General features: G+C 45.8%; 2 protein-coding genes across 31 annotated transcripts in view; one reads left to right on the forward strand and one right to left on the reverse strand.

The window, feature by feature from the left end:
- Nucleotides 1-27731, reverse strand: part of ZNF75A (zinc finger protein 75A) — an 88972-nt gene that overhangs the window by 6810 nt on the left and 54431 nt on the right. For 2 of the 11 annotated variants that reach the window (XR_011424857.1, XM_023616444.2), the window contains one exon: nt 19773-20034. Coding sequence is in view for 5 of the 11 variants with exons in the window: in XM_023616444.2 (XP_023472212.1) it covers nt 19961-20034 (74 nt within the window). In the remaining 6 variants the exon portion in view is untranslated. Of the gene's footprint in view, nt 1-5702; nt 6492-6671; nt 6783-8517; nt 8645-8938; nt 9031-10088; nt 10216-10505; nt 10598-11545; nt 11742-13324; nt 13442-14161; nt 14610-14850; nt 15082-19765; nt 20035-27731 lie in introns of those variants that run through there. The other 9 variants (XM_070232338.1, XM_070232339.1, XR_011424848.1 and 6 more) reach the window with 9 other exon arrangements.
- Nucleotides 1471-27536, forward strand: LOC100069406 (zinc finger and SCAN domain-containing protein 32-like). Of its 20 annotated transcripts, none has more exons than XR_011424863.1 (9): nt 1471-1825; nt 5779-5901; nt 7977-8145; nt 16832-16942; nt 17777-17926; nt 18289-18452; nt 20537-20614; nt 24769-25233; nt 25654-27042. XR_011424863.1 is itself a non-coding variant. In XM_070232368.1 (9 exons), exons 8-9 carry the CDS (start codon nt 25077-25079, stop codon nt 26813-26815), a joined length of 978 nt encoding a protein of 325 aa, XP_070088469.1. In that variant the 5' UTR covers nt 1483-1825; nt 5779-5901; nt 7977-8145; nt 16832-16942; nt 17777-17926; nt 18289-18452; nt 20537-20614; nt 24769-25076; the 3' UTR covers nt 26816-27536. The 20 variants fall into 20 exon arrangements, 11 of the variants coding, with proteins under 11 accessions (XP_070088469.1, XP_070088470.1, XP_070088473.1 ...); XR_011424865.1 differs by having other exon boundaries at nt 1483-1825; nt 25995-27042; XR_011424867.1 differs by having other exon boundaries at nt 1483-1825; nt 24772-25233; nt 25995-27042.

The following is a 27731-nucleotide window of genomic DNA, read 5'->3' on the forward strand; positions in this document are numbered from 1 at the left end:
CTGTTCAACTTCTCTAAGCCTCTTTTTCTCATCTGAGAGTAATAACAGCTACCTTGCAGGAGAGAGAAAAATATTATTATGCTATTTGTAAAGTCTCTAGCCCAGTGCTTGGCACCCAGAAAGTGCAGAGTTAATGGTCTGCGGTGGTAGCAAGAGAAACTCCATTTCACGGGAACTTCTTCATGGCATACCTCACTACTTGACATGTACATATAGGGTCAATATCTGTCATCCTCTGCAAGAACGTAAGGTTCTTGGGGAGCAGGGAATTTGTTTTGTTCATTGTTGAATCACAGCACCTCAAATAGTCTCTGCTGCTAAATAAATATCTGGCGAATGAATGGGTGAAAACATATAAGGAAGACTGGGGTCATCAGACCTGATTAATTGACTGGGTGTCAAGTACTTAAGCATTATAGACAATACAAATGGAGACTAAGACTGGTTTCTGGGTGACATGTCTCTGACATCTGTCTCCCCTTCATTTCCACTACTTTGGCTCTAGGGCAGGATTCCTGAACCTTGGCACTATTGACATTTCGGGCTGGACAGGTCTTTGTTGTGTGTTTGTGTGGGTGGTGTCCTATGCAGCCTAGGATGTTTAGCTACATTCCTGGCCTCCACCCACCAGATGTGAATAGCACCCACCTTGTGTGACAACAAAATTGACTCCGGACATTGGGAAATCTCTTTGAGCAGCAAAATCGCCCCTGGTTGAGAACCACTGGTCTAGGGAGATGTCATTAGCCCAGGCTGGCGTAAGAGACTTCCATCTGTCCACCTGGCCTGCCTACAGAGATCTCAACTTCTGGACTTTCTACAAATCTAATCCAATGGTAACTCCTCTGCTCAAAGCCTTCAAGACTTCTTGTTGCCACTGAAATAAGCCAAGATCTCCAAGCTTGCAAGGCTCTCCCTGCCATTCAGGGCCCAACCTACCCCTCCAGCCTCACTGCCCTCAGTACACAGTCCAGCATGGGCGAACTGGTTCCAGGTCCTGCCTTAGTACCTTTGCCCACCGAACTTTTCCTGTCTAGAACACTCTTTCCCCAAGACCTGACTCATTCCTTCCATAGAAACTGAACACAAGGGGCTGCCGGTCTTCATCTCTCCCAACCACGGGAGGAAGAGGACCTGAACCTAGGCATGAGAAATGTAGAAATATGGAAAATTTTACGCCCTCAACGAGTGCACCATCAAAGAAGGCAAGAGAACCCACAAGATCACCACCACCTTCTTGAAGCCTCCTAACGCTTTGAACTCCTCGGCGCTGTCTGTAACTCTCTCTTAGGGCGCCTTATCCTGCTCCACCTAACACCAGAATTTGTTTCTGACGGGTTCATCTCCTCCACTAGTTCGAGGCTGTCTGAGGGCAAGGAGCGCGTCAGTATTGTCTTCGTGTCGCCACTGCCCAGCACAAGGGCGCACAACGACGCAACAGAGGCTCGGCGAACGAGCGTTGTATTACGTAAACCGCAGGGCAAGAGGCTCCGAGCCTCTCAAAGGAGTCCTCACGGGAGACGGAACGGACCCGGCACCTCGTCCCCACGCCTCCCCAGACAGAGGGAGGAGGTCCCGGTCCATGGCCACTCCGAGTCTTCACGTCGGGGACTCAGGGGACTAGACGAGAGCGGCAGGGTGGAGGGCAGAGCCGCAGCGCCCCCGCCGGCCCCGCCAGGATAAGCCTTTCCAACACACAAGACTCACGAGCCGCGCCACCTTTCCAACGCCCTACGCCGGAAGCAGCCCCGGGGCACGCCGGGACCTCCACAAGGCCAGACGCATGCACAAGGGCTACGCAAGCGACGCACTGAAGGACCTCCCGGTAAACTGGTTTCCGCCCCTCGCTAATCGACTGCAATCTTCGCCAATGAGAACGCAGGGTCCTCTTTGTGTGATACCCGCGTGCCACTCCCGCTCTTCGGCAACCCAAAGCCTGGATGTGGCCCTTGGTTAATCCCGCTTATTGGTTTACTTGTGGTCTCTTTGGAGGCGCTTCCGCTTGTGGTGCTTCGATGTGTCTTTGTGTCAACGGTGCCTGGAGTCACACCGTGTTTTACAGACGTGACAGCGACAATAATGAAAAAACGTAACGTTCCCTGTGTGCTTGGCACAGTTCTAAACAAGTGCATACTAATTCGTCCTCACAGCAGTCCTATGAGGTCAATATTATTACTCTTTTCATCTTCCAACCAAGGAGACCGAGAGAGATTGTCTAATGACAGGCGTAGGACAAGAACTCGCTTCTAACCCAACTTTTTTCCTGTGTTTTTATTTTTTAACATTCCGTCAGTACCGCAAAACATTCTCACCTGAAGATGAAGTCTCTCCATCCCTTATCTCCCAAACTACATTCCCTCTCCAGAGGAAACAAATTTTCAGTGTGTACATCTTTCTGAACCTTAATCTGTCCTTTTGGTCATTTACTCTATCTTTAATTTTTTTCTGTTTCAATATATCCACCTCATCTTTTTTAAACTGTTGGATTTAGGCATGTACCACAATATATTCAATCTTCAATCGTTTCTCTTTTGTTGGACATTGAAATACTCAATTGTCACCTGCATGCGAGCGTGTTATCCTGGATTGGGATATTCTGCGTATATTTTGAAGAGGGAGCCTATGGATGGGAATGTGGAATGTGAGGGAAAGTATAGTGGAAGTTTCTACCCGTTCTCTCTGCCTTTGTTCTGGTCTCCCTTCATCCATTCATCATTTATGAGGATTCTAGTTGCACAATGAAGGAGTAGTGCTCCATCAGGATATGAATAGAGGGAGGTGGATGTGAAATAGACTGAGAAACCTCCTTAGAGAAAGTATTCCATCTTTGATTAAGTATTACACTGAGCAGTTGTCTCCAAGCACTCCCATATGCATTATCTATTTTGATCCTTACAATGTTCCTGTCCGGTATTATATTCATTTTACAGATGATGAAATGGAGTGCTAGAGAGATCCACCGGCTTCCATAGCTAATTAGCTGCAGAGTACATCAAATGTTCGATCTGTGGGCTCCTAGTGTCATGAACTTTCTAAGGTATCTCCCTATTCAGAGGGCAGGGTAACTAGATGGCTGCATTGACAGGAGAGAGACGTAGCAGGGTCTGATGCAGGGAAGAAGCAAGGGCAGAGCCATACTTCTCAGTAGCCTTAGTCATGTGTCTCTTCAGCCACCTAGAAACTTCTACAGTGCACCCTTAAGGTCCTTGTTCCTGAGGTTGTACATGAGAGTGGAACATGCATGTATCTATGATCAGAACAGGATAAAAATAAGGAATGTGTCCCAATCAAGGAAGTAGCTGTTCCTAGGCTAAATTTAGTCAGAGGTGACTGTCCCAAAGAGAAGTCCACCACCACCCTGTGGAAGCTGCCGGTTGCAAAGCCTCTGCTCCTCTCTGTCCTTGGCTGAGCAGATCCTTGGCCAGCTTTGGCAAGATAGCATAGGTGCCATGGATCAAGCCCTCAAAGACAAGTAGGAAGATGATTTCACCAGAAAGACCTTGAACTTTTTGAAACCTTTATCTCCACAGGTAAGCTTTATCAAAGTGGGTGTCACATGGAGGAACTGGTCAACTTCTGTGCTTCTCACAGAGGTGCAGCTGTAGCGTGGCAGGCAGCTGCCCTAGGGAGTTGTCAAAAATATTCTGCGAGGCCAGGGGTGCCAACTGCAGGCAGAGGCACCACTGCTTGACCACTGCATAGTGGAGGGCTGACAGATGGCAACGTGTGCTCAAGGCTGTCACTGCTAAGAGAATGCTCTCAGTGGAGTTGAGAGCCCGAACAAAAAAAAAAAAAGAAAAAGCACCTGTAATCCCATCACATATCTGTGTATGTCTCCCAAGTTTTCTACCGTTCTGGGATCACAGTTTCCTTTATTATCCAAATGATATGATATTTCTTCTTGCATGGCTGCAGGAAGTTTTTTCTTTTGCTTTTTCTGCAGCTCTTTTCACTGGACATTACATTTCTTATGTCCAAGTTGGTGCACATAGCTGTACTTTATTCTCTTTTATTGCTGTATAGTATTCCATCATATGACTACCACAATTCATTCATGTATTCTTCCTGTTAGTGGACGTTTGGATTCTTTCTGGCTTTTGATGAGAAACAATGTTGCTGTGAACATTTTGTACATATAATCTGATGTACTTAGACTTTCTCTAGGGTATCCTTTAGAGAAAGAGGTCATAGGTATGCATGTCTTCAACTTTGCTAAATAATGCTAAACTTATTGTACTATGCCCTCTGGCCCCCTGCAGTATAATAGAATTCCTGTTGTTCACTATCATTGACATTTGATATTGCAGAATTTTAAATTTCTGGCAAGCAAAGGGAATAAAAGGATATTTCATTGTGGTTTAATTTGAATTTCCCTTATTCGTAACAAAATTGAGCATATTTCCATAGATGATCCACCAAATACATCTCATACTGTAAGAAACTTAGACCTCAAGTGTTTCTGAGATTCCTTGAGGAATAATTTCTTTCCTGGTTGTCACTCATCATGTCGTTCTCTGTACCAAATCTTCACTTTTCACACTTTGCCCTTTGTTAACTGGTTCTCCATTCTGTTTCCACTCTTTCTTGTCTGTTCCTAAGTGCACTGCTTGGGCACAATACTGTTCCTTTATTTCTCAAAAGAAGGTTCCTATGAGGCTTCACTTGTGGTTAAGAATAAAAGGACTCCAACACAGAAAAAAGACAACTAAAAACCAAACATTAGAGATTATGTCCCCTCTGACTCCTGGTCATGCCGTTTACAAGGGTTTTCCCACTGACCATCCTTTTTTTTTTTCTTTTTCTTGAGGAAGATTAGCCCTGAGCACACATCTGTGCCCATCTTCCTCTACTTTATATGTGGGTTGCCTACCACAGCATGGCTTGCCAAGCGGTGCCATGTTGGCACCCAGGATCTGAAGCAGCAAACCCCGGGCCACCAAAGCGGAATGTGCACACTTAACCGCTGCACCACCAGGCGGGCCGTGATCATCCGGTTTTTAGCTTTTGCCTGACATCGCTTTTGGGGTCTGAACAATCTCCTTTAATAAGAGCCACCCTTTGAATCTCTTTTCTCTCCTTGTGTCTATCCCCTACCTTTCCCAACCAAAGAAAGAAAAGAGTCAACATTATGCTACCTTTGGGATTCATGTTACTTTCCCCCAACACCAAAAATTGGTTGGAGCTTCCAACCTATTTTCCTAACAGAAAAACATACATATATATGTTTACATATATAATGTATGTGTTTTTATACTATTAGGGCAATTACTTTTCTCAGTAAAGTCTAATAGTTTTATTTATATTGCTCCTGCATATTTCTTAACTTCCAAGTATTTATTTTCGTTACTTTTGTACATTAGGTCTTCATTCTAAATCATTATTTCTAGTGTAGATGGAAATGTTTTAAAGATGACTATTTATTGCTTTCCTAATGATATATAACTGTAGGACAAATAGAACTGTAAACCCCCCCCACACACACACGTGTGTATTGTGGAATGGCAGAAATACATTCAGTGATTTAACAGATATATATATATATAGACAGAAAGAAATAAAGAAGGAAATGTGTGTCTGTGTTTATGCCTATATTTCTCAATGTATCTACATATGCTACATTTATCTATCTCCTAGCTCTATCTACAGAGATGAACTGGGACCAGCCCACCCCAATAGTAATGAGGACACTTAGTGCAGAGATATTGGCATATATATGCAAATTTTTTACTGATGAAAAATTCCCCATGCTTCATAATTCTATTTTTTCATAAACTATAGGGTCAAGATCCACATAGTGAACTTCTTCAGACTGAGGACACTGGACAAGCTTTTCTTCCCTCATGGAGTTTCTGGTGTCTAAGGCAGCTTGACCACCTGAATTTTCTCCAGCATACGCTACAGGTGGGTTCTCCGGTGTTTAGTAAGGTGGTAGTTCTGACTGAATTTTTTTCCACATTCATGACACGTAAAAGGCTTCTCTCCAGTGTGAGTTCTTTGGTGTGTGTGGAGATTTGAACTTTGACTGAAGCTTTTCCCACAGGATGAACATTTATATGGTTTTATTCCCTGGTGTGTTGTTAAGTGTTTATTAAGATCTGAACTCCATCTAAACCTCTTATCACACTGCTGACATTTATATGGCTTCTCTTCAGTGTGTATTCTTTGGTGCTTAATAAGGTCAGAGCTAACTCTGAAGCTTTTCCTACATTCCTGGCATTTAAAAGGCTTGTCCTCTGCACGCTCTTTCTTGTGAAGATCAATAAGTCTCAGCAGCTCTTCTTTCCAGGGTGAAACTTTCATTCTTTCCTTCTGTGGAAGGTCTTGGTGCCATTTCCCTCCCCTGTGTGTATCACCATGGTTTTCCTTGCCCATTGTTTTCTGGGGAACTTTCGCTCTGGCCTTTTTTGATACTATGTCTTCTGGTTCTTGTATTTCTAAGTCAGAAAGACATATAGGCTGTTGATTTTCAGTGTCATTTTTTAGCTTTAACCCTGTTGGAATAAACGTAAGAATAAGCCAATTGTATGGCAGAGCAAGAAAACCATAGGAATGGAGAAAAAAGATTCAATGATACTGATTTAAAGAAAATAGATAAGTAGAACCTTAAAATGTTATGTCTTTGCAAAGGTTCTCATCAAGGTACATTTCTTTTCTTCCCATGGTGCATTTACCTGTAGGCAGCTCTCTGGGACAGTCCTTGAACTCCGGGGATCCTTGAACCCAAGGCTCTTCCCCTTGCTCTAGACAGGATATCACTTTAGGTTTGGGGAGCACAAATAATGCTGTGAAATGGAAAAACTGAGGTCAAGAACTGGTAACTTAACAATAGCCCACATTACTTCACTGTTTCAGAAAGAACAAAGGACGCTTTTACATTTTGCTACCCCAAGAGGTGAAATGGATAGACTCTCATAGCTGGTATCAGGTTTATTCTATACTGCATTTGTCGGGGGACACACAAAGCAAAGACTGAGAAATAAACCTAAGATATATCAATAAAAGGTATATAGGGAGTGGATGTGCCTCCTCTTCTGCTACCAGGAATACCCCATATTCAATCAAGGTGGAACAAACTCCAGAGATTAAAGGGAACACAGGCTTTTCCTCTTAACTCTTTAGGAGGACTCATCCTGGATAAGACCAAGTCTAGCGGAGCCAATGTTCAAGTTCAGTGGGTTGGATATCATATGCACATGTGATTCCTGTCATAATTATAATAAGTTTTTATTTAGCTCTCAAGCATCAGACGCTGCATAGGAAAGACTTCTACCCCTCCTGTAACTCACTGGTTCATGTCCAGGTGGAGTAAACAGACCAGAATCACTTAGTGGACTTTCTCTAAATACAGATTGCCAAGTAGGGAAAGTATTCACCCCTCAGTAATTCAATAAATATGTGTTGAGTGGCTATGGTGTGCCAGGCATGCTCTATAGGCTACAGATATAGTGGTAAAAAAGCCAAAGTCCCCTGATCCCATGGAGCTTATCTTCTAGGGGGAGAGTGAGACAATCAAACATCAACAAACAAATTAAACGTCAGGAAGTGATAAATGTTTTGAAGAAAACTAAAGCAGGGGAAGAGAGTAGTTAAGATTCTGCATCTGTCAAACTATTTTAGATAAGGTTGTATACAAAACCTTCCCAGCTGTTTAGGAAACAGCTTTAGTGGGAAAGTGATATTTGAGCAGGAAACTAAAAGAGAGAGCTTAGCCATGTGGCAGAAAAGTGTGCCAGGCAGAGGAAAGGGGAAAGTAGAAATGAGCATGGCAAGTTCAAGAAACAGCAAGACCACCAGTGTGGCTACACGGACTGAACAAGGGCATGAGAGGCAGATGAGGGGAGGACAGGAGCAGGGGCCAGATCTTGGAGGGTCCTTGGCATCTTGGTAAGAAGTTGGATTTTTCTGAATGTGATAAGTCATTGTAAGGTTTTGAAGCAGAGAAATGTAGCAATCTGACCAGTTTTTTTTTTTTACAGAGTCTGGCTGTTGTCTGGAGAACAGACTGTAGAAGGGCAAGAGTGACAGCAGGAGACACCAGTTGGTTAGTTACTGAGGTAGACCTGGAGAGAGATCCCACTGCTGTAGACTAGGATGCTAACACAGCAGGAGGCTCAGACATGGTGGGACTCAAAATATACTGAGAAGGTAAGAACCAAGAGAACTACTGATGCATTAGTTGTGGGGTATGGTAGTAAGTTCAAGGTAAAGGATGACTCTCTGTTTCTTGCTCTGAGCAACTGGGTGAATGGAGCTGCCCTTTACTGAAATAAAAACGTACGAGAAGAGCAAATTTGGGGAACAAAGAGGAAAGAGATCCAGAATTCTGTTTAGAATAAGGCATGTGTACTTGAAAAAAGCTCCCCAGGTATCTGGATGAACCTTTCCCCTGCCCACACCATCTAATTGAGGACCAACCAGCTACTGGAACAGAGACTCTCTCACAGGGGTGCATTCCCAGATAACTGAGAACATGACAGGTTGCTCAACTCCTACTCAAAGGGAGGGGAGAATCTTTACCTAGAGAGATGAGAGTCTCATAGTTTTCTTGCATTACATCATTGTAGAGGGCCTTCTGAGTGGGATCCAGTAACTCCCATTCTTCCTGGGAAAAATACATGGCCACTTCTTCAAATGTCAGCAAGCTCTAAAGAAGAGAATCGGCTTCAGCTCAGTAACGGCCACTATAGAAACACTCCGTGGCTACCACATGGCTCGTGAACTGCATACTAGGCCAGGCACTGAAGGAATTAACTGCACATGATTTTTTAAAAAGTGAGAATGCAGAAAGGAAGGAGGCAAGGGATCAGCCAATAGCCTGGGAAGTCCCAGTTCCCCAGGGAGAACATGTAGGTTAACACCCCTCTGAGCACCTGATGGGCAGGGTGGGTCATGGGCAGTAGGGGAAGGCAGCCCTAAACAGCTGGGAAGCACAGCTCACCTGGGACTCAGGTAGGACGAGCTCAGGTGCCACTGTCCAGTCTTTGGTGTTTGTCTGCTCAGGAGAGGCTAGGATCTGGTGAGCAAGCACAGCTGTGGGTGGAAAAGAGCCAGAGGAAATTTCTCTTGCTTCTATGAACATCCTGAGCTCATTTCTAAAATATGGTACTTAGAAGTGGTTTTCTCATTATAAATAAGAATCAAGCATCTACCAGCCCCTATAACCAGTTCCCAATTTAGTGTCTTCAGTAGCACAAGTGAGGTCAACAAAAAGAAATCTTGTTTTTACCCTTACGTGATATAAATAGCTGTAAATTTGGCAATAATTAGGTGTTTAAAAATGCAGTATTGAGAGAGTCCAGCATCCCAGGTAGAGAAAATGGGAAGGTAGAAATTAGCTTTGAGAGTTCAAGCAACAGCAAGTAGGACAGTGTGGCTAAGAAGAATGAACAAGGGCACGAGTAGCAGCAGATGAGGGCAGGGAGGCGAGCAGGGGCCAGATCATGCATGGTCCTGGCTGTCTCATAAGGCGTTTGCATTTCTCTGAATGTGAGAGAAATCACTGTAACATTTTGAAGCAGAGAAATGTCATGATCTTATCAGGTTTTTAAAAGAGTCTTGCTGCTGAGTGAAAAACAGACCCTAGAAGGACAAGAATGGTGGCAGGAGGTGCCAGTTAGGAAGTTGCTGAGGTGGACCTGGATAGAGATCCCACTCATGTAGACCAGGATGCTAACAGAGCAGGAGGCTGGGATGTGGCTGGACTCAGGCTATACTGGGAAGGTGGAGCCAAGGAGTAGTGATAGATCTGTAGTGGGGTATGATGCTAAGATCATGGTAAAGAATGAACACAAGTGGTTTAACTTGAATTACTGGGTGAATAGTGGTGCCCATATGGAGATGGGAAAGCTAAGAACACAAGAGATTTGGAGGAGAGGGAGGAGGGATCAAGAATTTTAGGATAAAGAATGAGCATGTGCACTTGGAAAAAGCTCCCCAAGTGATCTGGATCCAACTTTCTCTTGCCCACACCATCTAATTGAGGACCAACCAGCTACTGGAACAGAGACTCTCACAGGGGTGCATTCCTAGTTAACTGAGAACATGACAGGTTGCTCAACTCCTACTCAAAGGGAGGGGAGAATCTTTACCTAGAGAGATGAGAGTCTCATAGTTTTGTTGCATTACATCATTGTAGAGGGCCTTCTGAGTGGGATCCAGTAACTCCCATTCTTCCTGGGAAAAATACATGGCCACTTCTTCAAATGTCAACAAGCTCTAAAGAAGAGAATCGGCTTCAGCTCAGTAACGGCCACTATAGAAACACTCCGTGGCTACCACATGGCACATGAAATGCATGCTAGGCCAGGCACTGAGGAATTAATTGCACATTATTTTTTAAAAGTGAGAATGTAGAAAGGAAGGAGGCAAGGGATCAGCCAATAGCCTGGGAAGTCCCAGTTCCCCAGGGAGAACATGTAGGTTAACACCCCTCTGAGCACCTGCTGGGCAGGGTGGCATGGGCAGTAGGGAAAGGCAGCCCTAAACAGCTGGGAAGCACAGCTCACCTGGGACTCAGGCAGGACGAGCTCAGGTGCCACTGTCCAGTCTTTGGTGTTTGTCTGCTCAGGAGAGGCTAGGATCTGGTGAGCAAGCACAGCTGTGGGTGGAAAAGAGCCAGAGGAAATTTCTCTTGCTTCTGTCTATGAACATCCTGAGCTCATTTCTAAAATACAAAAGATTCTGATTCTTTCAATAGAGATGAGGCACCTTTACAAGTGTGTGGGATATGCAGAAGTAGCTTTCTCATTGTAAGTAAGAATCAAGTGTCTACCAGCCCTACCCCTAGAACAGGTTCCCCAGTTTTCATAAGCACAATCAATAAAGAAAAACCTTTTTTTCCTCCTCTCATGATGTAAATTGTTCTGAGTTAGGGAAAAATTAAACATATTTGAAGATGAAGTACTCAGGGACTCCAGTGTACAGTAGAAGACGTAGTTTTTTTTTTAAACATTTTATTTTTCCTTTTTTTCCCCAAAGTCCCCCGGTACATAGTTGTGTATTTTTAATTGTGGGTCCTTCCAGTTGTGGCATGTGGGATGCCGCCTCAGCATGGCTTGATGAGCAGTGCCATGTACGCGCCCAGGATCTGAACCAGCAAAACCCCGGGCCACCGAAGCAGAGCACACAAACTTAACCACTCGGCCATGGGGCCAGCCCCCAGAGATGTAGTTTTTAATCTTTATTATTTTTTTCCTGGTACAGAATAGCATTCACATTTTGTCACTGACAGCACATTTCTGATCCCAATTCCTTCTGTATTTTACAAGGATGAGGTGGCCCTAACCCTCCCCACTTTACTAAGGAAGAGTTCATGATGTTATTACCAGGGTTCTGTGGTTTGGATATTTCTGTACTTTAGGCCAACCTCCAACTTCACCCACAGCTAGTCTATTCTACTACCATCAGGGAGTGGCAGTGTAATCGCTAACATGGTTGCATTTGCAGATCCACAGAGATGGGCACCTAGAAAATGTTTACAACGTTCTGGCTGAACAAATGACTATCATAGCTCCCAGGAGAAGGAAATTATCATGAAGCTCCTTACCCCTCTTATATACAGGTTCAGTTTCTTTATGACTATTCTTGCTCAGGTATTCTTGTTGACATCGGTATGTATTCCAAAATTCTTCATCCTGGCACATGCCCATTGGCTGGGACTCTGCTGGCTTCAGCTTGAAGCCTGGGGCCTCTGCTGTTTCTCCCAAGAGCACTGCCTCTTTTCCCAGCTCATGAGCTGCAACCTGGAAATGATTCCCATCCTGGTTACCACAGAACTTACTTTTGGTTTAGGAGTTGGTGGAAGAGGGAGGAAAAAGCAGAGAGTCCTGATGGTGGGGATTGAGAGACACTAAAAGAAATGACAAAAAGACTTAAAAGATATTAGGCCACCACTTTCCACAAAGAACTATCTACAAAATCTGGGAAAATTAGAATGAAAAGAAAAAGGGTGTGGCTACTACCAGCCCTCCAAAACAGCAGCCCCCACTCCTGTGCACAGTCCAGCCCAGACAACTAGTAGGGTTGCATAGGCCACCTGTTCTCATGCTGCCTCGACAGCTTTCTCTCTTGACTTACATCCCTGCCTCAGTGATTTCCTGTCTTGTACTTCTCAAAAGATTGAGGAATTGAATAAAAAAGTTGTCCTGTCAACCAGATTTCTCCCATGGTTAGGGAAGGTTTTTCAGAGAATGGGGATGAAATGGAGAAAAAATGGGGAGGAAAAAGTCTGGCTCCAACCTACCTCCAAATGATTTTGAAACCAAACATAAGCCTGCACTGCACTCTTCACAGCAGGCCTGAAGCCGGTTATCTGCTGGCCCCTGCCCAAGGTCACACCTTGAATCCACCCCTCACCAGCACAGCCAAGGCCAACCACTAAGGAAGGGCAGTGGAGGCTCCTATCTATTATACAGAGGTCATTTTCCCTCTGTGTCTTTCTTCTCCTAGCTACTCTGTTAGGATTTCCAAATCTCTGTTTCCTTTTTCCCTTTGCACTTTTTCTCTTTCTTTGCTGTCTTCCCATAATTGTTTGGTTTTTCTCTTTTTTTTCTTCATTTTGGTCTCTATGTTTCCTCCCTTTTTCGAATCTGCCCCTTCTTCTCCAACTCTTATTGCCTTTTATGTGTTTCTAAGAACCTAAGACCCGTCTCCTTGGCCAAGCCAGACTAGGCTTATGATGCTCATTCACCTTGGCTCGAAAGAGGGCAAAAAGCAACTCTTACTCTAACAACAGGGAAGTCTCTGCTAGATCTCTGAAACCTGTGGACTAACTATTGCTATGGGTCTGCGGTTTCAGGTCCTGATTTAGATTTCCTAAGGAACAAAAGAACAGTGACCAAATTCATCTTCTTTCTCAATTAACTGCTCCCAACCCCAATACATCCACTTTTGCTCTAATTCATTCTACATAACAGAAATTTTTTTTCTCACCCCATTCCTTGATTGACCAGATTTCCCTTGCAAGTGTTCTACCAGGGCCACAGACTCCTCAGTGCTCTACAGATGATGCTTCTTTATCCCACTCTGGGGGTCCCTGTGGAGAATGGTCAGGAACTGCTTTAGCAGCAGCAGTTCCAAGATCTGCTCTTTTGAGTGGATCGCTGGCCTCAGTCACTGACAGCATAATTCCTGGCCCAAAGCCTCACGGGGTCCAGCTGCCTCATGAGAGTGGAAGCTCCAAAGCGCTGGCTAGAGCTCTTGGAACAAAAACTGTTCATTTGTGGGGTATATTTCTTACTCTGACTGGATCTCTCTGTAAGATGTCCCTTGGTTTCCCACAGAGCTCTGATTTGACAGTTCAAATATTCAGCCACTTCAGACCTACCGTCATCATTCTCCTCTAGGAACTGTTTTGCTTCTGTGTTGGGCACCCCACCAGCACCACCCTTGACAACTGAGGTCCAGTCTGGTCTGGAACAAAATCAATAAATGGATCTTCTTCCTAAGGCAATGAGGGCAGGAAAAAAGTGTATGTTAATAAGAAAGCCACAGAAACTTTACCACTTGCTACGATATTATGAGAGAAAAATGAACAGAAAAGGTCCTGTGTTGCCTTCCTTTAAAAATCAACTGCCAGGCCCTTAGTTTCCCTCTTTTCTTTCTATCATTCAATTGAAACACAGCACAGCTTATTGAAGACAAATGCCAACTGATGACTATGCCTTTACAAAAATAATAGTAATTTAGGAAAGGCTGGTGGTGAGAAAATTGGTACCCACTGGCTGCAGAGAGTTTCGGGATTATCCAAAGATTTAATTGATGTGCTTCCTATCCCATCTTACCCACGTGAAGGGCAGATTAGGAGAACATTCTGCCTTTCTCTAATATTTTAACATGTCATCCTAGTCTTGTGTCTTCAGTAAGGGAGTACAACTTCTATGACCCTTCATCCTCTTGTGAAGATGAAGGCTCCACTCTGTGGAACATTTGAGTCGCCCTTCCATTGTATAATACTGGCAGGAGAGCTGACAATGACATCAGAGGAGAAGGAAAGTAATCAGGGAAAAAATAGCCTTACTCTGCTCAGAAAGCATCCCCAATTACGTAACCAGATGCCCGACATTCTTCTCTGGCACTTCTTTCCCAGGCGTATAAGGGGCACTATGCAGAAGATTGACACCTGTATGTTTATGTTTCTCTTCGCTTGACCTAGAAACCTTACCCCTGGCCTTGTTCACAAAACGTTCATCTAAATGTTGAGGCTCAAAACAGCAGAGAACGGGAGCGGGTGAGGATACGGTGACCCTTCCGCTGACTTTACATTTCTTCAACGGTCATTCAGACCTCTCAGCGAGGCTGACGAGAGCCTCCCTCGAAAGTCCTGAGGTGATCCAGCAGAAGCGGCAACGAAATCTGCGCAGGACGCCAAGGCAGTCGCAAACGGCCGGCTCCTTGTCGCCCACGCGGCCTCAGGCGGCACGGGGACACCTGCTATGCTTTTGCATCAGCAGAAGGCGGCCTCTGCGAGGCTGACCTGCCCCGTTCTCCCGCGGTAACAGCAGCCAGCCACGGAAACGCAGCGGAGGCGGGAAAGCGGCCGAGACGGCCCGCCCCGCCCCCGCCTGCGGACGGCCGACGGGCGCCCGGGAGCCCGGTGCGAGCGCGCGGTGGCCGAGCGGCTCCAGCCGCGGCGCTGGGCGCTGTGGGCGCAGAGGGCAGAGAGAAGGGCCGCCGGAGCCCGCGGGTGGGCCTCGCCCCGGGCAGTCCCGCCGGAACCTCACCGGGGAGGCAGCCCGGCCCGGACACGCCGCCGCCCGCGGAAAATGGCTGCCTCGCCCCTTCCGCCCTGCAGCGGCGGCGACTCTCAGGGTCTCCGGGGCCGACGCCGAGGGGGAAGCCGCTTCTTGTTACCTCAGACAGCTCGGCTTCGTGGACGCCGCTCCCTCGGCCCCGGGCTCCACTGCAAGTCGCCGCCCTTCCGGCGCCGCCCTGAGGAGCGCCGCTCTCCGCCCCGCACCACTCCCAGGCGGGCCCGGCGAGGCGCGCGCGGCCCGGCGAGCGAAACCCAGGGCTCGGAGACGCAAGCCTGGCTCCACCGCTACCGCTTCCCGAACCCCAGTTCACCGGTACCCGCCCCCTCCCGCGCCCCAGCCGGAAGCGGAAGTGACGCACATTCGGGGCGGGGCTCTGTGCAGCCTGCCTGCGTCTGCGAGTGCGCGGTTAAAGGCCTCGCCCTAGGGAGCGGCTTCCTGTCCCGGTTTAGCCCTGGCGGCAGGAAAGAGTTAAAGCCATCGAGTCTGTAGGGCCACCGAGGCCTAGACGGCCCAGCGCGCGGCTCGGCGTGTGGGTGTCGCCGTCTCGCGTCCGTGTTGTTCCTGCGTCGCTTCAGGCGGCCGGCGGCGCCTGGTAGCCGGGAGGGAGTATTTATAAGAATCGGAGTATTTCGGGTTGTCGGTGCTCTCCTAATTAGGGATGTTTTTGTAGTGTCAGCCTATACCCGTCAAGTGATTCTTTACTAAGTCGGCTACGTGTAGCTAGAGTTACAGAGTCTATAGGACAGTGTCTTTGAGTGAGGCAATCTGGCAAAAGGACTGAGGCAATGTGACCAATACCAGTAACACGAGGTGGGACAAGGTCAGACGTGAGCTGAATGCTGCGGAAATTCCAAGGGAATGCAAGTTGACTTTTGGTTGGGGAAAATTATAGAAGACCTTGAGACACGCCCAGAGCAGGGGCTGGGGCCATATTCCCGGCAGAGGAAAAGGTAAGAGCAGAGCAAAGCCTTGAAAGCTGGACAGATGAGAGTGTGAGAAAATCTGTAGTACGTTTTTCTAATGTAATTGGGCTACACATTCGGAAAAAGAGTGAAAGTTAGAAAATAAGTTCACGTGGACCTCTGATGGAACGTTTTGAATGGGACTGAAGAGACTGCATTGAATAAAGTAAATCTTGGAGCATCGTTTGAGGGTTTTGGAGGGAGCTTCTTTCCAGGTCCGTTCATCTGGAGGTAAGTTTAAGGTGGGAATGAAATGGGAGACCGTTCCCAGGCCATTATACTGTTTTTGCTGTTAGATAGACGGGTGTTACGCTCCTCTGAAGTCTAGATCTTGATCCTTTTTGAGTGAAAGGAAAGGATTAAACAAAGGCAATAAGGAGCATCTGCCTAAGTCACTTGAATATGTTTAAAAGCAGGTTCATTTCCCTAGAATCTCAGTCAGGTTGGAACTTAGTTTCTTCAAAAGCAAGTCTTGTCTCCAGTCTGTCAGAAGCAGTGGACAGTAATGCTCTTAGCATTGAGATCCTCATCGTCTGGCCCAAGGCTGAGCATATAATTGGAACTTATTACACTGAATCAATGAAGTTCTGCCAGCAGTGTCCTTGGATGTCATTGGCAGGCTTGATTCATAACATGGGTAGGGTGTTGGTTGTGGAAGATGGGAGACGTGTGAAAGGAAGGAAATCAAGGCGCTAATGGTGAATAGTAAATGAGAGCCACTGATGACATCCATTGCTTGAAGTTTGGTGCCATAGTTCCTTACCCTTGCTGGGGAGCCCACAAACATCCCCTGAGTCTTTCCTTTTGGTTTCACCTTCCCCTGCTTGTGCCCTAGTTAAGAAATGATGAATGTACAGTTGAGAAGCAATGAAAGCAAAAGATGAGACACCACACAACTTCCATAGTGGGCTGAATGTTTTTGCTAGGTGACTGGCTGAATTTAATGGTACTACTATTGGCTAGGAAATACCCTTGTTTTTTTCTTTTTTCATCTATAATAGTTGTCGCTTAGTAATTGCCTTAGTTATAGCTGGGTCTTGTAGAAAGTTGCCTGATCTTAGGCTGTTATTGCCTTTGCATCGTTTTAACTATCATATTTTTTCATGATCCTCATAGTGCCCCATAAATGAGTTGGAGATCAAGACCGGGGTGAGGGAGCAGCGTCCAAAAAATGCCAAGGAAGCTGTGGCTGTGGTTGAGAATGTACAGAGAGTGCCTGGGCAACAGGTGAGAAAAGGCAGAATCTCATGGTTTTGTTTATGAAGAAGTGGGGGTGAGAAGCACAGGAATCCAATTACTGGAGAGGCGCTCTGTTCAGAAATGCACAGTAGCCCTCTGCCACCCACCAGAAAGTTTTAGCTATCTTGGGTTGCTCCTATGTCCTTAGTCTATGGAATAATTTCTCATTTGCTGACATACATTAGACATTCATATATTCAGTGAATGTTTAGAGTCCATAATTAAAGTGGTAAAAACACTCAGAAAAGTTCTCCAAAACACAGCCAGGTGAAGGGCAGCTATCCCCAAATCAGGAAAATTAGAAATGTTGGTGAGTTAACATCTAATCTCTCTTGCTAGAAGGTTCCTTGAGGGCAAGAGTGCTATGTGTTGTACACTAAATCAAGTTTTATTAGAGCCAGTACTTGTTGACCAGCGTGGGACATGATGAGTTTCACAAAATATCTGCTTGTAGCGGTGATGGGGCAGGGCCTCTCCAAGGGAACATTTGAGCTGAGATGTCAAGGAAAAGAAGGAGCCAGTTGTGTCAAGAGCTGGGAAGAGAGTACTCCAGGCAGAGGGCACGCAACACTCCAAGAGCCTCAGGTGGGGGTGGACTTGGCATGTTTGAGAAGGAAGTGGGGACTTGTGGCTGGAGCTTCAGGATGGAGGAGAAGAGTGGTGTGAGAGGTGAGAGGAGGGCAGAGGCCACCTTATGCTGGGCCTTTCAGGCTGCAAAGAGGAGTTTGGCTTTTATTCTGCGTGGAGTGGGGGCCATTGAAGAGTGTTAACAGAGATGGATGTGATCTTACATTTTAAAAAGATCTACTGGATTCCTTGTAGGGAGAAACTGGGTTGGAGGATCTAGCAGCAGAGAAGATGCGGATAAGAGGCAATGACAGCAGTCCAGTCCAGACAGAGGATGGTGTCTTGGACCAGGCTGGAGGGTGTGGAGAGGGAGAGAAGAGGACTGATGCAAGGGACCTTTTGAAGGTAGAACTGGCTGGACTTGGTAATGCATTGGATTAGGGGGGAGAGAAAATGGCAGTAGTGCTGAGATCACAGGAGCTCTCTCATGTGAAAGCTGATGCTCTCATTTCCAACACATGTACACCACTTTAGCCCTTCTGGTATGTCAAGGTCTATGCTAAGAGCTTTCATGTAAATGATCTTAATCACTTGAGACCAAGTGATTGAGACCAAATTCTATTCATGTTTATTTTATTACAGTGGCTCTGAGAATATTTCTCTTCTGCTTCGTTATGTCTCATGGCACTTTTTAATGCCACTCTTAGGGGTTGTAGGTCCAGCTTAGGCAGGAATTTGTACTGACAGATAATAGGGTCTGTTCTCAGGTCCTGGATTCCGGGAAAGACTTGAGTGCTCATCGAGGAGACGGCCCCTTTAGGAGGAGCCAGAGAATCACTGAGATCCCACCTGATCCAGAGGCTTCATCCAGAGGAACGGACTTTGACCGGGCCACGGAGCTCATGCCAAAGACCATGGGAACACTCAGAAGGTAAGCAGAGGCCTCTGCCCTCACCTGAGGTGGGGGAAGAACAATCCTCTATTGGAAATGCAAGTCTGAGCGTGAGTCTGCCCCTGGGCTCCAGATGAAATGCCTTTGAAATAGATCCAAAAGACAAGATTTCAAATTTCAGTTGATGGTAACAGCACTTGAAATAGTCTTAGAGATCATTTATGTGTTAGCCTAATCCTCTTTTATTTCAGTTTAATTCTATTCCTTCTGAATCAGGCGTATTAAAGGGAGCATGTTTACCTTCACCTTCTGCGTAGCAGTTCTTCATATACCTAAAGACATTAAACTCCTTTTCCTATCCAGCTTACTTTCTTCCACAATAGATTTCTCCTATTATTTTTCTTTTCTTCCAAAGCTGTATTTGTTATTTTTACTGATCTTAATTATTTTGGAAAAATTTTTTTAACTAAAAAAATTTTTTTTAATTGAGATGAATTTCACATAATATAAAATTAGCCATTTTCAAGTGAATGATTCACTTGCATTTAGTACATTCACAGTGTTGTACAGTCACCACCTCTATCTAATTCCAAAACATTTTCACCCTCCCAAAAGGAAACCGTGTACCCATTAATCAGTTGCTCTTTATTCTCTCTGGATTTACCTCTTTGGGACATTTCATGGAAATGGAATGCTACAGTATGTGACCTTTCATGTCTGGTCTCTCATTTAGTGTGTTTGAAGCGTGTATCAGCACTTCCTTCCTTTTTATGGCTGCCTAATACTCCATTGCATGGCCAGACGAAGGCTCCATCTTTAGAGGTCTCTTTCTGTGAAGCACTTTGGCTGCATACTTTGGAGGTACTCTAAAGGCCACTGCTGCCTTTTCTGCTTAATTGAAAGCTGCCACTACAGGTTACTAAGTAATTTTTAAAAGGCAGCTCATGTTTATATAACTCAAATCCTGGAGGAAAACATTGTGTTTTCATGCTGTTTAAACTGGCAAGCTTCTGTTTATGAATGGAAAATAGTGTAAGAGTTGTATTTGCTTTTGTATTTTTGTATTTATTTTTGGTGAGGAAGATTGGCTCTGAGCTAATATCCATTGTCAGTCTTCCTCTTTTTGCCTGAGGAAGATTGTCCCTGAGTTAACATCTGTGCTAATCTTCCTCTATTTTGTATGTGGGACACTGCCACATTGTGGGCTTGATGAATGGTGTGTGGGTCTATGCCTGGGATCCAAACCCGCAAACCCTGGGTTGCCAAAGCAGAGCATGTGAACTTAACTACTATGCCACCAGGCTTACCCCACTTGTGTATTTTTTAAGTGAAGTGAATACTCTATCAGGATCTTTGTAAACTTTACCACTTTAGCATTTATTTCCTTTTAATCCTTGGGAACATCTGTGCTCTGTGGTGTGTGATTTCTGAGGCTTTGGGGTCTGTGAGTAAAGAGGGGCAGGATTCACTGTGTTCCAGTTCTTGTCCCCTCTGGTCACTGTGCCGATGGGCTGCTCAAATCCGGAGTGTTGTAATCTCCCCAGGGGTCATAGAACTCTGAATATCCTCTGAAGTTCATCAAAATGAACCATTTCCTTTGTAGAATTATTGAAGGTGGGATCTGGGAAAGAATATATTATTTTAGTCTGAAGAAAAATAAAAGGTTTGAGTTACTGTGCTATTTTTAAGAGTACTATGTTTATCCTGGGTGGTGGGGTATAAGAGATTCTCTCTCATTATTCTGTTAAAACATGTTTTTCCTATAATGTGTACTTACTTCTTTAGCATGAAAACTTTTTTTTTAAGCTATTATGCCAAGAATGATTTGGTGAAAGAAACTTCTAAACACACAGAGAGGGCATTGGCTATGACAGTGATCCTCAAACTTGAGTCTGCTACAGACTCATCTTGGGGGTGTGTTCAGGTTCCCAGGCCTCACCCCAAGCATTTCTGATTCAGAAGATCTGAGGTGGGGCCCAGGAATATGCATCTCTGAAGGGTTCCCAGATGCTGCTCATGCTGCTGGCCCGAGGACTGCATTCAGAACCTCTTCTCTGTGGCTGTTGTGTGGAAGCTGCCCTCTAACAGTGGCTCTTTCTCCCCCACCCTGGCCTACTCTACAGGCTTCCAGGAACCATCCCCAGAAGAGGGGTCTTTGAGACCAGGAAACAGGTGCTCTGCTTTGGATAGGAGGGGATCAGGTGAGCTGTGGTCTGCACCTTTTTTCTCTTGAAGTTCTCATTTCACCTTGTACTCACTCTCACCTTAAAACTCCTTCTTTTCCAGAGATGTTAGAAAGGGTTTTTAGGTGGTCCATTGAGGTTCTCTTGGCTTGTTTTCTTTCTTTCTTTCTTTCTTTTTGAGGAAGATTAGCCCTGAGCTAACATCTGCCACCAATCCTCCTCATTTTGCTGAGGAAGACTGGCCCTGAGCTAACATCTGTGCCCATCTTCCTCTACTTTATGTATGGGACGTCTGCCACAGGATGGCTCGACAAGTGTTGCCATGTAGTCACCCAGGATCCAAACTGGCAAACCCCAGGCTGCCGAAGCAGGATGTGTGAACTTAACCACTGCAGCACTGGGCAGGCCCCTCTTGGTTTGTTTTCTTATTTTGTCTACTCTGCCGTCATCACATGGCTCCTTACTCACCCTAATCCTTCCCTCAGAGGCCTGACCTCCCTCTGCCTTGCTTTGCTCCTGATCTCATGACTGTGTTCCTGTCTCTGCCCCACCCCAGGCTAGCAGGGTGATTTCTTATCAGTAGCAGCAGACCCCGGTGTTGTTACAGCGACCCAGTCATGGGTTGTGAGGACAGTGCAGTATCCCTGTGTTAGGAAGGACAGAGGCACTGTGGCCCTGCACAGAGGGCCCTCTACGGGGGTGTTACATGGAAGAATGACAGAAACGTCTCGCTGGGTAAGGATCTGCATTCCCTTTAGGTCCAGAATGGATGTGTTCAGTTGTTCAGAGAAGACTGAAAGAACCTGAGAAGGAAGGAGACACACAGACAGTAGGGAGCCTGTTAGGTAGAGGGAAAGAAGGAAGAAACAGGAAAATATAGAAAGTAAACAAGAGACACAGAGATAGGAAGACACAGACAGAGACTGTGACAGAGACAGAGAGACAAAGAGAGAAACTGAAAAAAAAGGAAAGCAAGAGAGGGCTCATGACAGGGATGGATAGCATGTGTGACAAGGAGCAAGAACAAGGGAGGGGACATGAGACTGAAAGCAGTGGGGACAGAGAGTGTGGGGAGGTCAAGGAAAAGGGGGAGGGGAGACAGAGAGACAGCAAGAGAAACAGCACAGGAGACAGACAGTAGTCTTAGACTGTGGGAGAAACAGATGAGAGATGAATGAACGTGTGCTCACACACACAGCTGTGCTATGTCCTGAGCGGCAGAGGAGAGTAAAAACCAGAACAACCTGGCTGTGACAGTCTACTTCTGTGCCCAGGCCCTTCAGGAGGCACCAAGAGCCCTTTTGCAGGGTCTCAGGACTGATCTCTTGCCTTCCTCAAATCAGTTCTGTCCCACATGGGCTGTTCCTCCTCAGAGCAGCCTCCCTGACCATCAGATTCAGAGACACGTGCTCTGCAGCTGGCTTGGGCTTTGATGTCTCCTCCCTGCTTCTTCACATGTAGGGTTTCCCATTCATGGTCTGAATATCATCTTGGGGCTGGATCAAATAGAACACTGGGGACCCCCCTCCCCACCATGGCTGCAGAGCAAGGAAAAGTTGTAAGAGTTCCACAAGTGAGACTGGAGTAGAAGCCCATGAAACACCAGCAAAGGGGGAATTAAAAATCAAGGTAACACAAAAACAGCTGGCCTTGGTGGACCGGAAAGTGGCAGGTGCGCCCTGGGCTGCTGAGAAAGCCAGGACTTTCCTGTCTGTTCTGAGTGAGCCTTGGTTTTATGAGAAACTCCAGGTACACCAGCAAAGCAGCCAGCTATGTGGGGAACACTGAGTTCTTGTGTATAAGGCTTCTACCAGACTCAGGAGCACTGTTGAACCAAGTTCAGAAGCCTCCAGGCCAGTTACTGTCGAGGCTTACAGGTCTCCTCCAGTTCCCCTAGGAGTTTGGCACATGGGGCTGTTGAGACCAAAGGGCCAAGTCAAGGCCCATGGAGATGGAAAAACGTGGGGTATGGGAACACACTGGAGGGCTCAGATAGTACCCATCCAACAGCAAGCAGCCACTCCAGGAAGGTGGGAGGCCTCACACTTACTCCTGCTCCAGAGCCACCTGGGTGAGGACTGCTCTACACGTCTCCCCTGGTACTGATCACCTATAAGCAAACCATTCCCCAGCAAGGGGCCTTCTCTTCCAGCTCTGAATTGAAGATGGTTCCTGTTCCTCACTGTAGGGGATATGCTGAGATAAAGGCTATAGTGGATTCCAGTGTGAAGCCACTCATTTGGCCACATGCAGGTTACATGGAGGGAAAAGTAGTACCTAAACCTTTATGTTGTCTGGGTAACTCAGGGAATTTTCTTTTGAGTTTTGAAATTTGAAAGCCAAAACCAGGTGTGTTTCTGTCAACAATGTAGCGAATTGTCTGAGTAGGTGCTATATCTAGATTTTTTTACTAGAACATAAAAGAATGAAGATGATGTTAGCCTGAGGAATGACTACTATGTTCTCTATGGAAGATGGGTGATGTCCTGGCAGGTGCCACTGTGTGCATTCAGAAGGCTGTCATTTTAGTCTAGGAATCAGGTTCCATTGCAGCTGTCGGGCTAATGGAGCAGAGTAAGAGTCATCAAAAAGAGTGCAGGGGCAGAGGGTGAGTTGCATTTTTTGTTGGAGTTGTCAGAGTAGTCCTCATTGAGAGAATGACATTGGAACAAAGACTTGAAGGAGGAACAGGAACGAGCCATGTGGCTCTCTGGGTGAAGAGTATAACGCAGAGGGAACAGCCAGTGGAAAAGCTCTGAGGCTGGAGCAAGTCTGGGCAAGGAGGCCAGTGTGACTAGAGCAGATTGAGAGCACGAGAACAATAAACAAGATCAGAGTCATATCACTTAGGGGAGTGCTATTGAAAGTGACATGAACTGAAATGGAGAGCAAGCATTTAGAAACTTATAGCAATTTGACATTGCTGCACTATCCAACTGCATGTTTATTGTATTTTTAAAGACAATCAAAAAACCTGGTTCTTTACAGATAATTTGAGAAGTACTATATTCAGGCCTTCTGGCCTTACCTATAGAACTCTGTAAGGACTTTGACTTTTCTGAGTGAAATGGGGTGGCTTTGGAAGGTTTCTGAGCAGAGGAGTAATAGTTTCAAAACGATCCCTTTGAGTATTTCAATTTATTTGGCCCTTTACCTAAACATTTGTTTGTTTCTCCTTCTTGTTACAGAGACTTATATTGGACTGTGCCTAATTGAAGGCAGGATCCATGTCCTATTGATATTTGCATTTCTCAGAAAGTGGCATGGTAGACACTCATACATGTTAGTTGAATTGAATGAAGGATAGGGGCCCACTTTGACTTCTGGGTCAAGAATAGAATGTAGGAGGTCAAGAGTGGAACCAAGAAGACCGTGTAGCAGGCCATGGCAGCAATCCAGGCTTGAGATGATGGCTTAGAGCAGAGTGGATGAGAGGGGGTAATGAGAAGGGGCTGTGTGCCCTTGAGAGCATCATGACCGGATGTTATCAGAACGTCCTTGTTGGGACAGCTCTAGACAAATGAGCCCTCAGTGACTGGCCCAGATGGGCACCCCTTTGAGGAATGTGTGGTGTGTTCTGAAACAACAGCCAGCCTGTTTGCAGTTTCCAGACGTTTACTCCTTACTCTCACCTTGTCCTAGTTAAGTGCTGTAAGTTAGTTCCTTATATCTACATAGATGACAGGAGAGATAAACAGTCAGGGATGGGTCAGATCAGGAGGGACTTGGGCATCACAGGTGGCAGTAGGCAGAAGTATCCTATAACTAGTTCTTCTCTCCTCTAACTCTTTGCTTCCCTCCAAGTCTCCCATGTTCACCATGTCCTCTTATGCAGCCACAGGCCCTCAGGGATCCCCACAACTGTGGAGCCATGTGAGCACGACCCTTGTGAGTCATATCTCAGGGGAAATGAGTGGGATTCAGGATAAAGGGAAATAAACAGGGCAGCTTTAGAAAATACTCTGCAACTCTTTCTCAGCTGAAGAAGATTTCTTTTCTAGTATACTGATAGCTTTTGTTTTAGGAAAAAGCCCACGGCGAGACATGAATGAGAGTAGCCAGTTGTGGCATAGTTTGACAAACTAGGATTTAAGTTCTTGGGCTACTAAAACCCTGCATTGTGGTATCTGGTCCTCTTTAATCTGATCACTGTGTTTCTTGTTCCCTGGCAGCAGGTGTGCACTGGGGCTATGAAGAGACCATGACAGTCCTGGCCATTCTCAGTAATTCTTTTATGAAAAACTCCAGGCTCGTCACCAGAACATCCAGATCTATAGGGCCATGGCAGAACAACTGCAGGAGCAGGGCTTTCTGCAGACCCCAGAGCAGTGTCTCACCAAGTTCAAAAACCTACAGTCATGTTACTTCAAAGTGAGGAGAGGCCACATGCCTGAGCCTTGTATCTTTCATGAGGAAATGGATGTCCTTTCAAGCTCCTGGGCCTCTGTAGCAACTGTTACAAGGCCAAGAGGGAAGAGATATGGATGCTGGAGAGTTGAGTCAGCAGAACAAGGAGCCCACAGAGGTTGGAGAAGTTACCACTGTGGATGGTGCTGCTGGGGAGGAAAAGCACTTCAGGGATCCTGGCCAGGAAGTTAGCAGACTTGACCTGTCACTCCTGTTACCCAACAGACTTGGTAAGACTCTTGGCTCTGGCAGTCAGAGGATGGAAAGTCCACTTAGAGACCATTAGCCTGGCAATGAAGAGAGAGCCATTTCTGCTTCTGGACTTGCCATCATCTTTCTGTTGAGCTTATACAGACCAGGGAGTCTTGGTTTTCATGGTGTTTAAAAATTGTTTCTCTTACACTTTGGACTCCAATTTTGCATTTGCCAGACTGTTCCACAGAGTCCATGTCACTTTTTCCCATGGAGTTCCAATTACCTTTCTTCCTTAGATTGCCAGTTAGTCCTCCAGCCCACACTCTCTCTCCTTCCCTCTTTCTCCAGCACTGATCCTCTTTTCATGACCCAAGCCCACACTTGCTTCCTTTTCAGCAACTTGCTTTATGTGTGAGCTGGCCACTCAGGGTGGTGTTTTGTTTTTCTGTTCACAGAAGCTAGGCCATTCAAGAATTCAGAATACACATATACACAGATTGACAGATGATACCGAACTTGACTGTTTGCCTGAGTTTTATCATTGTGTAAGGTCATCCAAAAGGAAATAAAATACGAGGAAAGTTGGTGGAGTTTACGGTATATTTACCTGTGACCACAAATTTCGACCTTAAACATGCTACAATTGGAGAGAGAAACATAGGCTTTTAATTAGCAGAAGACTGAATCACGTGAAAAATTTCAGTTAGGTATTTCTTCTTTATGTAGTTTATGTAACTCTTTTCTCATTCAATTTTTTTCCCCTTCTTTCCAGTACATTGTATTTCTTTTCTTTCAGATTTTGAGATCAAGTATGGGATTAAAAATGAGAATGTGAAATGGGATGATTCAGAGGAAGCAGAAATGAACAAGGCCCAGTGGAGAAAGTCTAGTGAAACTTTTTGGTACTCTGAGCTAACAAGAGGCTGGAAGGATGAGCCAAACTCAGGCAGGCAACATAGATGTTCTCCAGGTGAGAGTGAGGAGAAACCCCCATCCCAGGAGAGGATGAGTCACCAGAGACTTCATACTGGGAGGAAGGCCTGTGGATATCTCCTGTGTGGGAGGAAGTGCTCTCAGAGTTCTCCCTCACCATCAGCCGGCTCCAGAACTGGAAGAAGCTTCTTGTATTGTTACAAATGTGGGAAAAGCTTTAGCCAAGGTTCTTATCTTGTTCATCATCAGAGAATCCACACAGGAGAGAAGCCTCACAAGTGCAGTGAATGTGGGAAGGGCTTTAGTGAGCACTCCACCCTCACAACTCACCTAAGAACTCACACCGGGGAGAGACCCTACCAGTGTGGAGAATGTGGGAAAAGCTTCAGCCAGAGCTCCAGCCTCATTGTCCACCAGAGGACCCACACTGGGGAGAAGCCCGATCAGTGCCGTGTCTCTGGAAAGAGATTCAACAACAGTTCCCGGTTTAGCAGCCACCACCCAGTCCATCCTGGGGAGAGCCCATACGATTGTGAGCAGTGTGGGAAAAGCTTCAACAACAGCTCCCACTTCAGGGCCCGCCAGAAAACGCACACTGGGGAAAAGACTTACAGGTGCTGTCAGTGTGCAAAAAGCTTCACGAAGAACTCTGCCCTCATACGCCATCAGGGGGTACATAAATGAGATACCCACATCACAGGAAGGAGGAGAGATGCCATGAGTGTGTAGGAAACCTGACACATCAATTCCTTAGGTCAACATATGTTATTTAGAGCTTCCTTCTGCTTATGGAGAGTTCTACCAGCCAATCCCTGGCTTAGCAGTAGAGTTACTGACAACCAGTTAAGCACTTCAGAACCATGTCCAGGAATAGGAATCATCATAAGAATGGTAAACTCTTTCTAGCTCTGCCTATGACTCCAGAGTATTCTCTCACTGTGGACTTCAATTTTGCTTTGAAGGGAAGAAGGCTGTAGAATCTGTAAGTCCTGCCAGGAAACCAGGGTATCTTTGTTCTGAACAGAGAATGGGTGGCTAGTGGCCAAAGAGGTGTTTCTGGGCCATGCCTGAGAAGAAATTCTTCCTGCTCATGGGGAACACATCTAGAAGTTGATAGCTTGGGTCTATTTTAAACCAATAATGGACATCTAGGCACCTGCTGTTAGGTACTACTGCTAACTTCAGAGCATGTCACTACTCTAATCCAGCCACCACCAAGGGGAACAAAGGAAAGGAAGGATAGGTTAAGCCAGTGGGTTATACTAAATCTAAGTGACTTAATCTTAGAGCAAGCAGAACATCTAGGTAAACTTTGTAAGATTCCTCATCTTACTATCACCCCCATTTATAGTAAAAAGTTTCTACAGGTTTAAACATCATAAAGATAAAGGTGTTTCTTCCTCCACTTCCCGGGCCTTTGGTTGTAATTTTCTCCCTTAGAAACATTATACTCATGCAGAAGCCTCCAGGATCCTGAAGAGCATCTAAGTGAAGAACCTGCTTCAGTGCAGTAAGAAATGCAGAGAAGGAATAAAGGGCAGGAAATGGGGAGAGGAGGAATAGCACTGGGATCAGAAGGGTTTGAGCCATTACTGAGAAG

The sequence above is a fragment of the Equus caballus genome, chromosome 13 (assembly GCF_041296265.1).
Source record: "Equus caballus isolate H_3958 breed thoroughbred chromosome 13, TB-T2T, whole genome shotgun sequence".
NCBI lineage: Eukaryota > Metazoa > Chordata > Mammalia > Perissodactyla > Equidae > Equus > Equus caballus.

What these genes read in the sequence shown, in the direction of transcription:
- LOC100069406 (XM_070232368.1), top strand. Translation starts at nt 25,077, where the DNA reads ATGGATGCTGGAGAGTTGAGTCAGCAGAACAAGGAGCCCACAGAGGTT. An exon ending in CCTGTTACCCAACAGACTTG is followed by an intron (nt 25,234 to 25,994) that starts GTAAGACTCTTG and finishes CTTTTCTTTCAG; the next exon opens with ATTTTGAGATCAAGTATGGG.